The following is a 12,401-nucleotide window of genomic DNA, read 5'->3' as shown; positions in this document are numbered from 1 at the left end:
CAACGAACAGTCCAATAAGCTGTGTGAGTCACTATCAAGCACCATTTGAAGGTGGGACGTCCTTTTCTGACACATGGTCACAGAAGCACATGGTGTGAGAAGAAGGCAAGATTATTTGCTTTAGTAATCGTATTTAAAATGACAAGAACTTTACATTAAAAAAATATGTGTGTGTGTGTGTGTGTGTGTGTGTGTGTGTGTGTGTGTGTGTGTGTGTGTGTGTGTGTATGAAGGTGTAGAGAAGCCTTTTGGCAGATTTTATGAAGTTTTTATTTTATTTTGCATGTTCAGAAATTCAGTTTTTCAAAGATGTCTTGGACAATACCTCACACTGGCAAATAATATGACAAAAAGGGAAGATAAAGGGTTCCAGGGTGCACAGGAACACCCAAAGAGATGTGCAAAAAGTGTTATGTACACCTCTGTTTCACAGCAGAGAAGAACTGCTTTTTGGAGTTTCACACAGAGTGAAATCTCATTACATGAAGTACATGATGACATGACACACTACATGATACAAACCTATGTCTGTATCAAATCTAATATATCAAATGTGTTTCAAGTGTTTTTCCCTTTTTAATTAATGATTTCTTGACATTTTTTAAAAAGATTTGTGATTTTTGTGGGAAACCACTGATATAAATACACATGGTTGTATTAAATGCACATGTAGGCTATATTAAATGAAACTATGTTCATTTATTTACAGAACTATGTTATGTCATCATACCTTAAAGGGGACCCATTATGCAAAATTCACTTTTACATGGTGTTTGAACATAAATGTGTGTCGGCAGTGGGTGTACACAACCACATTATAATGGCACAAATCCGCCCACTCTTCTTTTTTAATCCCCATACATTATAAGCAGTGTCTAGCTTAGGCCCCACCCACTACTGCTGACAGACTCTGCCCTATTAGCATAGACCCCGCCCCAAGTGAGCTGTACACTTTACGCCATGTTTATCTCCTCACCTGAGCATTTAACAGCATTTAAGTCAGAAATGTATTAAAGGGGTGGTTAATTATGATTTCACTTTTCTAACTTTAGTTAGTGTGTAATGTTGCTGTTTCAGCATAAACAACATCTGAAAAATTACAACGCTTAAAGTTCAAAGCAAAGGAAGATATTTGCTTATAAAGAAATCGTTTTTTAAGAACTTCAACAAACGGCTGGTAGGGACTACACGACATTCCTCTCGGGTTAGTGACATAAATAACCCTAAAATTTACATAAACCCCGCCCCCGGGAACATGCAGTCCATGTTGAGAAGAGGAAGAGTTGTTGTAGTAGAGCACATCTGTGAGACTGCTCAAGATGTCGCATCTGTCTTTTCACATGCAATACAGTACGTAATACAAATGCAATAGCATGTCACTCTGTAGGCATCTTACAACAGTTCCCACACAAGCGATTTTATGGATTATCATGACTGAATATGCTAACCAATGACTTGAAGATAGTTAACTCCACATCAGAAACATAAATTCATCAACTAACCATTCAGAAATGTCCTGCTGCATTCTACATGTTGTCACTTCTACTTAAGCCTCTCCATCATTGTCCGACTCCAGTTTAAACATAAAAGGCAGAACAGTTTCTGACATCTTAGTGCTTATCTAATATACACATGTGATTTCTTTACTTGCTGTTTACATTCACAGACATAACCAACTGTGTTGATGTGAACTTTGTTTGACATAACCTTGTGTGTATTTGACACTTTAAGTGCAATAAGACATAAAAAAGAATGTAATACTCACGCCGTCTGACATCCAGCTTTCTGTGCGAATGCTTCGGATGTGTGCACTCAGGAAACCATATATCAGAAATTTAGACTGATATGGCTTTATGCAGATAATAAACTTTAATGATAATAAACTTTCATGATGTAGAACTGCAGTCACGTGAGCGTGACCACATTAGAGATGATAATCAAAACCAGATAGATGTTTTAGTTTTTGGCAGAGTATCTGAGGCACGAGCTGTAGGCTCCACCCTCTTCTGGAAAGTGGGGTGGGGAGCAGCAGCTCATTTGCATTTAAAGGTACATGCAAGAAAACAGCGTGTTTTTCCTTCCACTCAAAAATGTTTGCAACGTGGTATAATAAATTATCTGTTAGTTCTCTTTCAAAAGACAGAAGTGTCAAGTTGTTATGGAATCCTGTCATCTTTGTCTAGACGTGAATGTGAGATAACGGTTTCAAGCCATTTTTGTAATCAGTCGTCTGAGTCAGTCGTCTGCTCTGCGGTACTTTGATGCCATATGTCACAGTGATGTAGGCATGTAGAATCGGAGCTGACTCAAGTCGGACAGAATTTCTAACCAGCATGCACTGCTTCAAGTCAGCTGCCGGTCGGTACGGCAGTCGAACAAACCTATTATTAGCCTACTACTGACTGAAGAGATGAATTAGCATATTCTTATTAATATAGGATAGAGATCTAATGCATGACAAAATAAATCACATTTAAAATAATTATAGAAGAATCGTTAAACGTTAGAAAATTGCATTATTTATAAGGCCTAGGCACATATTGTGAATTAATTTAATAAACTTAGTAGCTTTTCTGGTAGCCTTTAGTAAATTCACTTGTCTAAAATGATACATAGGCTAAAACATATCATTCGATCCATGGTTACTTTCTTCACTGACACGGATGTAACTGTATTCATCAAAGCTCAGCTTTTGGAAGGGAAGAGTAGGGCCAGATATGGAGACTGAGAGAAAAAGAAAGAGAGAAGGTGATGGAGATGAGAGAGGAAGAGCAGGTATTGACTATTATCCCTTTTTTTTTTTTTTTTTTTTTTTTGTCCTTCTAACGTCTTAAATTGTAGGCTACATTATGTACATCAGGGAAATAAAAAAAATCTCCGGGGGTGTGTTGCCCCCGGACCCTGCTAGCAAACTCAATTTTGGGACCTAGGGTATATATATATAAAACCCTGCGTACGGCCCTGGAGACAAATGATTCGAGTCACTGAGGCGAGTAAAAACCCTTACCACTGAAATGACTCTTTAAAGGGTTAATTCGTTGGCCCGCTCACATGACAACATCACGTGACATTGATCCCGTGACGTCTTGTAGCAATTTGACAGCAAAAGGCAGCAGGTACGTGAAGTCAGATATATTTCTAATATTTCTTCTAGAAATATTGCTTATCGGCTCTACAATTGATTGCTTGATAACTGTGTTGCAGCGTCTTATTGAACATTGATCGAACGTTACCTTTCCAGCTCGCTGTTTTCTTGCATTAGCAGTTGTCAGTGGCTTAGTCCATTCAGTAGTAGTTTTGTTTAGAAGACATGTAACGTTAACGTTAACAAATATGATCATATTATTTCGAAATGACGTGCCCAGACCTCCTACAAATTTAGTTAATCTCATTTACATTATAACTAAAGTTGTAATTCGGCCTTTTTACCCGTTCAACTTAGCTAAGTTAGCTGTTAACGTTACACGACCCCTACTACGATGCTAATTCAGTTTTATAGTGTGCGTGAACAACACAGTCCCTTTTGAGCAGTAATCTCATGTAATATTTATTCAACATAGTTTTACCGTGTTATCTATGTTTCTAACCTCCTTTCGAGAGGAGCTGTCTGGAACGAGTACAGATGCTGCAGTATTTTTCATGGTGGCCTTTCCAGGGATAGCATATCACGATTTGATATTGTTTTTAGGTCCTTATATCTAAGAGCTCAAGATGGATATCCGAGGGGCAGTGGATGCTGCCGTTCCTACCAACATCATTGCAGCCAAGGCCGCAGAGGTCCGAGCAAACAAGGTCAACTGGCAGTCCTACTTGCAGTGAGTATATCTGAACATCACTTCTGCTTCTATATTTCTCTACTAGACAAATAATTCTGAATTCTGAAAGATTTTTTTGTCCTCATAGAATACTGCCACAAGAGACTGAGCTGTTGTAAAAGTATTATGATGCTTGAAGTCACCATTATACAAACCAAATTTGACTGTTCTTGTTTTTTTTTTTTTGTTTTTTTTTATATTTATTATAAATGATTAAAACCGTGCACATCATTACTTTTTATAAAATTCATGTGCCCTTGCCTTCTTTAATCAAAATAACTTCTCCCTCCCACTTGCAATGACATTTCTTCTCTGATATGTTTACTGGCACGAGGGTGGGACAACCTGTCATTCACATTAGATCACAGCAATAGCAAACCACTACGATGCAATCAATTCCCGATGGACAAAATCAACTTCCACCCTACATTTTTTCTTGTTCTATAGTCCTTTTTACTTGAATAATATATGTCGTAATAGGGAAGAAAATACTTTTGCAACTTCCGTTTCATGCCGACTTTAAACCTCCTTTATGGAGTCCCCAGTATAGTAAAAACAGACTTGTTTCATTCATGAATGATTGTTTTAACAAATCTAAACCTTTGAATCCTATGATACTTAATATGCTCACTAGTTCACAAGTTTTTATATCTATATGTGTGTATCTTCAGAACTTGGATCACATCTTGGTTTCATTAATACAAATAAAATGGGCTTTGCGTGTTTGCTAAAATTGTCTTTAGTGTAATACTTCTCTAAAACAGGAACAAGGTCTAGATCCTTTAAGGAAACTGTGACTGTGTCATTGTCATGTGACAGTTAATCAAGGTTGTGTGTGTGTATTCTCACACACATCTGAGACTATATTCTCAGAAGGCGAAGCACTGCTACTTGGTCAAAGTGATTTGCTCGCAGCACCTGAGAAGCCCTGTGGTGAGGAGCAGAGAGTTCGCTCAGAGTTGGAGTAATTCACTCTGCAGAAGTAGCAGTGCTTTGCCTTCTGAGAATATAGTTCCCAGTATGTATACGGTTAGAAGATGGCTGTGTCTCATGTGACCTTGTTATTTGTACATGCTGTGACTTTACAAATCACAACATGTAAATAGGAAAATGTTGGCGTTATTTTGTCACTTATTGGGAGCAGTATGCTAGCTGGAGCCGTTTACCTCCAGTCTTTGTGCTAAGATAGGCTAGCGGTGGGTGCGTCAGACAGAGTTACGGCATGCACAGAGATGGAAAAGGGTATGTATGGACTTGTCTAACTCTGGGGGATATGGTGAATGAGCTAAAGTCCCAAAAAGTCGGCGTGTCCCCTTTAATTGTAATAATATTTCACAATATTACTGTTTTACTGTATTTTTGATCAAACATATGCAGCCTTGCTGAGCATAAAAGACTTCATTCAAAAACATTTTTTTTAACAAACTCTTACTGACCCTAAACACTTGAATGGTAGTGTTATATGTTTGTGTTGTATTATGGTCGTTATTTTATTCTACTATAAACCAGCCAACTGAATAGTTACAGAAATGTGAGGACATTCAAAATTCAGTTAATGAAGTATAATTAAATATGATAAATGAAGTATGTGTCACAGCTAGGTAGCAGCAAAAAGCAGGATATAATGGTAGGAAACGAGAAATAGGCGCGGACATGCGCCTTAAACATGCCACAGAATAGCACGGGATGGGGCTTTGGAGGATGACGGCAGGAGGAGACAGGTGCTGCCTTCAAAAATCTAACAGATGAAGGTATCTCAGGAGACAGGAAGTGAAACAAACATTGCATTTGGACATGCCTGGAATGCCTTCCGACCTTGGAATGCATCCTCCGCAGGCAGCATTTATCAGTTTTTGGACGCAGCCACGGAGTAACCCTCAACAGAGCCACTAGGATATAGGCCCATGGCAGAACTGAAGGAGGGAGGAGCCAGGGTGTAGCCAGGAGCCCCACCAATTGAGGTGAAACCGGGCATGGTGATGACCCATGCAGAGCCGAGGAGAAGAAGACACAGGGCAAGACGATGAACTGGAGGTCCAAGGCAAAACCGCAGGCTTGCAGGGCCGAGGTGGAGACATGGGGCTCAGCAGACCGAGGCAGGTAGCGAGGACAATGAACGAGCCGGAAGGAAGGAAGAGCCTGGTGGAGAGACAAGGTGCATGGCCCAACCAGGGTGATGACTGACCAAGGCGGAGCTGGAGGGACGAGGCAGCCCGGCGAAGCCTGAGGGATGACGGACCATGGTGGAGCCGAGGGAGCATGGAGCTGATGGGTTGACAGAACGAGGTGGAATCCTGGGTCCAGAGATGGAGCTAGGGGATCAACACACCAGTGCGAAGCAGGGGATCTGAAACCCCAAGGGATATCCGAGCTGCTATGTGGAGCCAGCGAAGAAGGAGCTGAAGGGCTGAAGGGAGCCAGCAGAGACCGGGCCAAAGAACGGAATGGTATAGGCAGAGGAAGAGGGAGTGGGATGTTGGGTCAGAACATTGGTGACGAAACAGACTTGGTGCTGGGCAACGTGCCTTGGGTAGACTGCGGCGCTGGCGGTAATAAATAATAATAATGGCGAAGGGGGATCCACACTGAAACTTTGAAAAACACACACAGGCTGTTGTCATCGTAATGGACGAGATGGACCAAATCTAAAAAGTCCTGTGTGTGTTCCTCAAGGGAAGGATCCCCCTGTGAGAGTCAGTTTCGATCTTCTGTCACAGCAAGGATGCAGCAAAGAAAAAATAGAAGGACCTAATCGCAGCAGTTGTTTTATTAAACACAAACTCAAAATATCAAAAACTCCAGAATTATTTAATTATTCCAGAATAATTACACAAATCAAAAGAACAACCACTAAACACTGATGAGATTGGAACAAAGGAATAACTGAAATCAAGCTCTATATATATACAAACGTTAACAAAGAGAGAAAACAAGAAATAGGCAAATCAAATTAATCTAACCATGAAAAACCATACCAACTACCAAGTCCACTCAAACTCAGACATAACATAATATTATGATAATATGTCTATAGAAAGGCAATTGCACAAGTATACTTGGTTGTTTGAATTTTTTACAGTTCAGAGAGTTTCATGGTTTTCTTATATTATTGCTTCATGTGGTTTTTGAAGGAACAAGGCAGAGCTCAACAAAATGTGTTTTAGCAACATAGAGGAAACAGTTACAGTTCTTATATTGGATCTTATTAGAAAAGTATATTTTTCATTTGTAATAGCCAGAAATTATACTGAAATATTTAATACATAATGACACATGTACATGATCAAAAGGACAGTGACAGTTTTATCAATGAGCACCGACCATCAGCCCACCCATATTATTAAGTCCTGCAAACTCTCCACAAATGAGAGAAACATGGTGTACTACTTTTGTGGGCTCTTGAGAATGAATATAGTGTTTTAATCTGTCTATTGGATAGATTAAAACAATGTAAAAAGCAAGTGAGAGCGAATATGCTGAACGAATGTGAATAATTGATGCATTTTGTTAGATTGCCTTTTGTTGAGCTTACCTCCCTTTAGTCATTGGTGTGTTTCATGCTTTTCAGGGGCCAAATGATCTCAGCCGAGGACTGTGAGTTTATCAAGAAGTTTGAGGTTGCCATGTCTGAAGACAAGCAAGCAATTCTGACAAAAGAAGGACATCAGGTTCATATCTCATTTTTCCTGGATTTCTTTTGCCCATCTCACCTGTTTAGCTTGAAAGAAGAAATGCACCACATTAATTTTGCATAACAGAACGACAGAGCTTTAGATCATTGCTTGTATTTTTAGTTTTGGTTAGTTTTGAGAACACAGACCTTAGACACCATTTTCAAATAAATTAAAGCTTTGTGAAAATGACTAGACTCACATAGGCTCACATGTTGTTGTATTTCTATGCAATTCTATAGATTTAACTTTTTCTTCGAACATATTTTCTTGTAGTGTGCAAAGACCTTCCTCAACCTTATGGCTCATATATCTAAGGAGCAAACAGTTCAGTACATCCTGACCCTGATTGATGACACGCTGCAGGTAAAAACATGCACCATTTCAGAGATGTAAAAAGTTCAAATCTAATGTCTGTTTTCTCATAGCCCGTCAGACTTAAAGTCCCCCTGTGGTGAAAATCAAGTTTTTTAATGTTGTTTATGTGTCTATGTGGTGTTTTTAATATGCTTTAAGATAAACATTCATAAGTCAGCACCATTGCCGGGTATTTTCTCTTTAAAACTGCAGCGATCTAATGGCAGCTGCAAATCTAAATTGCTGGTGTTTCTGACATCACAAACTAGTGTAGAGTGTATTGAAATGAGAAATGCAGACAATTGCATGAATATTTCTGGCATTTGCTTTTTGACTCTTCACAGCCTTGGTCTTGCAAAAATATCAAGTCCTTGAGCTGATTTTGAATTATAATGTCATTCAGTCAATCCTCCTTTAGCTTTGCTTATTCCCTGTATATTTTGTGAATATTATCTGTTAAGTTTGTGCTGATAGATGGCCTTCATAAAACCCACTGTCAGTTGCATATGGAGCCTGTGGTTCTGTGTACTGCAGCATCTATACTGAGTGTTTATGTATTCATACAATGACTCGTCATCTCACAACTCATTTAGCCTATGCCTCGATGATGACATCTTCTATTCATATGCAAAGTGGTTATACTTTTAAAACCATGATAAAAGGCTAATTTTTCCATTTTAAATATCAATTCATTTTATAAATGTGTCTGGGGAAATGGAAGAATTAACAGTCTGTCTCACCCTGCATGTGCTGTTTTGTCAAGCATCTTTTACATAATTTTTCAAGGACACAACAGTGCTACCATGCATAGCTCAGGCTGTAATACTAGTGAAATGGAGGTAAACAATGGAAAATAATCAGATTACCTAAACTAATTTGACTTATGTTTTTTTTTTTTATCTATTTTTATTTATAGTAAGTAAAAAAAAAAAAAAAAACTCATACAGGAAAGCACAACTGATGAAATGCACTGTTGTGTCATCACTTACTTACTTTTTCTATAATCACTCACCTTTTCTAATTAATTTGTTGCAATAATGGGTCTTTTGCTCTACCATGCAGGAAAATCATCAGAGGGTGAATATCTTCTTTGATTATGCCAAGAAGACTAAGAATACAGCCTGGTCATATTTCCTTCCAATGCTGAACCGTCAAGACCTCTTTACTGTTCACATGGTAAGTTGCTATCAGACAATAAATACATAAATATATATATAATATACACTACTGTTTAAAAGTTTGAGGTCAGTAGCATTTTTTTTTTCCCTTGTTGAGAGAAATATTTCACATTTTCATACCCCAAACTTTAAACAGCTGTTCTAGGTAGAGTATTTAATAAACTTTTTTACTGAAGAAAGTGCTTTATTACAAATATGGTTAAAAAAAAACAGCAGAGATATTAATTAAATTATTTGTCATTGCAGTGAAATGAATTTAATGTATTTTAAGAAGCTCCTTTGACCTGCTTTGACCTTATTTTTTCTTCTGTAAAAGAAAAGTAATTTGTACTACTACCACAAAAGCTTAAATTTCACAATTAATTTCAGGAATGTGTAGGTGGTGTTTACTGATGGTTCAGTTGCATTTGCATAACAAAGTCACTGTAGAATGTGGACCAATGTTACACAATCCTTTTCCCTTGGAATTTTTTTTCCCCTAGCAATTACTGAACTGAAGTTAGCTTTTCCTCCCTTTTCTCTATACTTACTAAACAGATCGACCAATGAGGAATCACCAGTTATTACCAATTTCAGGTGTTTTCCAAGGTCGGCCACACAATATTCTATTGTGGAATGCGCATGCGTCGCGTCTGAGCGCGTTGTTGTCTTTGGAGCTCCATCGATTGATTTATAATTCTTGATTTCTCTTTAAACTCACTTACAACGAACATTTTCTACTTTTCCTCACCTCATAGTTATAACGCGGATTGTTGAGCAGACACGTCTCAAGCCTAGTGATCCAACGCTGGATACTCTATATAGGTTACATCCGTGGATCACAGCTGAACGCGTCTTCTCCGCACTCATTTACAAACAAACATTTTTTCGCCTATCGTGCGTCTACTCTACACCCGTACCACTGAAAAGACGGATTATATCCAAGACTTAAGCCATAAATTAGTATTAATATTGATAGCACCACTGGTAGCGTCGTTGCTAACTTAACTTACTGTCCATCTGTTAAAATGGCGAATATATCAAATGTAAGTAGTCTACCTTTTGGTGCACATTTGAGCTGCACGCGGTGCAGTCTGAGCTGGAAGCTGTTGAGAAACAGATCCACGACCTTTTAGTAAGAAAAGCCGAGCTGATAGACCGGCGGTTAGCTCTTGAAACATCACGTGCCGAGGCACACAAATCAGAGACTAACGTTACTTACCCGATGACTCCGACCTCGTCTACTCCGTGCGTTCCTCAACATCGGTCCCGAACGTCGAGGTCGCGATCAGCCATGGTCTCGTTCACTCCGGCTCCAACATGCCATCACGAAGCCTGGATTTTTCCGCAGCGGAAGACGCGAGCCAGGTCTAGACCAAGAAAACTCTCTCCGACCCTCCCGGTTTTCGAGATATCCACACAAAACCGCTTCTCCCCTCTTCGCGAAACAGAACGCGATGCTGTGATCATCGGCGATTCCATCGTTCGACACGTACACGCTACGTTAAATAAAAGTAAGGTGCATAGTCACTGCTTTCCTGGTGCTCGTGTTTCTGAAATCGCTGCTCACGTTCCCAAAATTTTGAACGAGCGCGTCGGAACTGTTGTCCTGCACGCGGGAGGGGCCGACATCAGGCTGCGCCAGACGGAAGTTCTGAAGAAAGACTTCAGGAATCTGATCGATACGGTACGCAGCACATCGCCTGATATAACGATTATTGTGTCAGGACCGCTTCCCACGTACCGACTAGGTCATGAAAAGTTTAGTAGATTATTTGCGCTTAATGAATGGTTAATGTCATGGTGCAATGAGCAGAAACTTCTCTTTGTAAATAATTGGAATCTGTTTTGGGAGCGTCCTAGGCTTTACCGTGCTGATGGCTTACACCCAAGCAGATTCGGATCGGATCTTCTGTCAGATAACATCTCCAAAATGTTAAATACCTTTTGACTAGTAACCAAAAGTCCAAATCATAGTCTCTGCTGCACCAATTTAACTGATATAAATAGTTTAGAACATTGCATAGAAACTGTGTCTATTCCTCGTTTAGTGAGATCAAATCATAAATCTACTGCAGGATCTAGAAAAAATCTAATTGTTATTAAACCAGAAAATGTTGCTATTGGTAATCAAAAACAATTTTTAAAGCTAGGTCTTCTAAACATTAGATCACTCACACCTAAGGCAGTTATTGTAAATGAAATAGCCACAGATAATAGCTTCGATGTACTTTGCCTTACTGAAACCTGGCTTAAACCAAATGATTATTTCGGTTTAAATGAGTCTACTCCATCAGGATACTCCTATAAGCACGAGCCCCGTCTGAATGGTCGTGGCGGCGGTGTTGCAACAATCTATAGAGATTTTCTCAATGTTACTCAGAAAACGGGTTATAAGTTTATTTCATTTGAAGTACTTGTACTAAATGTTACGCTCTTAGATGTTCGAAAAACATCCCTATTATCTCTAGCCTTGGCTACCGTATATAGACCGCCTGGGCCTTACGCTGATTTCCTAAAAGAGTTTGCAGATTTTCTCTCAGACCTATTAGTTAACTTCGATAAAGCATTAATTGTTGGAGACTTTAATATCCATGTAGATAATCAAAATGATGCGTTAGGGGCTGCGTTTACTGATTTATTAAACTCCTTTGGGGTCAAGCAAAACATTACCGGACCGACTCATCGATTTAATCATACACTCGATTTAATTATATCACATGGAACCGATCCAACCGATATAGATATCATTCCACAAAGTGACGATGTCACTGACCATTACATGGTAACTTGCATATTACGTACTCCTGTAATATATCATGCTGCGCCGCGTTATCGATTAGGCAGAACAATCCTTCCATCCACCATAGATAATTTTTCAAACAGCTTATCGGATCTGTCTCAGCTGCTCAGTGAACCCAAACAAACAGATGAACTTGAGGAATTAACTAGCACTATGAGCACCATTCTCTCTGGATCATTGGATATTGTTGCGCCCATTAGATTAAAAAAGGTCAGAGAGAAAAGTAAAGCACCATGGTACAACAATACTACGCGTGTTCTAAAGAGAGAAACCCGTAATTTAGAGCGTAAATGGAAACAAACCAACTTAGAGGTCTTTAGAATCGCATGGAAAGACAGTATGTCACGTTATAAAAAGGCCCTAAAAGCGGCCAGGGCTGAGCATCTACGCAAACTAATAGAAAACAACCATAACAATCCTAAGTTCTTATTTAACACAGTGGCGAGACTAACAAATAAACAGATGTCTCCTGAACAAAATATTCCATTACAGTTTAGTAGTAATGATTTCATGAAGTTCTTCACTGAGAAAATAGAAAACATCAGAACCACAATTGTAAACGTTCAATCCTCAATCGCGCCTTATAATTCAGCCTCAA

General features: G+C 39.1%; 1 protein-coding gene across 3 annotated transcripts in view; it reads left to right on the top strand.

Annotated features, from left to right (window-relative positions):
* Window positions 1–2,963: 2,963 nt before the first annotated feature.
* atp6v1h (ATPase H+ transporting V1 subunit H) overlaps window positions 2,964–12,401 on the top strand; it is a 46,663-nt gene continuing 37,225 nt past the window's right edge. For 2 of the 3 annotated variants that reach the window (XM_081373958.1, XM_081373957.1), the window contains exons 1-5: window positions 3,052–3,116; window positions 3,689–3,815; window positions 7,384–7,483; window positions 7,763–7,852; window positions 8,906–9,019. In XM_081373958.1, the coding sequence (XP_081230084.1) occupies window positions 3,712–3,815; window positions 7,384–7,483; window positions 7,763–7,852; window positions 8,906–9,019 (408 nt within the window). In that variant the 5' untranslated portion in view covers window positions 3,052–3,116; window positions 3,689–3,711. Of the gene's footprint in view, window positions 3,117–3,688; window positions 3,816–7,383; window positions 7,484–7,762; window positions 7,853–8,905; window positions 9,020–12,401 lie in introns of all 3 variants that reach the window. The other variant, XM_081373956.1, reaches the window with a different exon arrangement.

The sequence above is a fragment of the Scardinius erythrophthalmus genome, assembly GCF_964197995.2.
Source record: "Scardinius erythrophthalmus genome assembly, chromosome: 9".
Taxonomy (NCBI): Eukaryota; Metazoa; Chordata; class Actinopteri; order Cypriniformes; family Leuciscidae; genus Scardinius; species Scardinius erythrophthalmus.
Note: the sequence above shows the minus strand (reverse complement) of the source record. Positions and strands in the feature narration are given on the sequence as shown.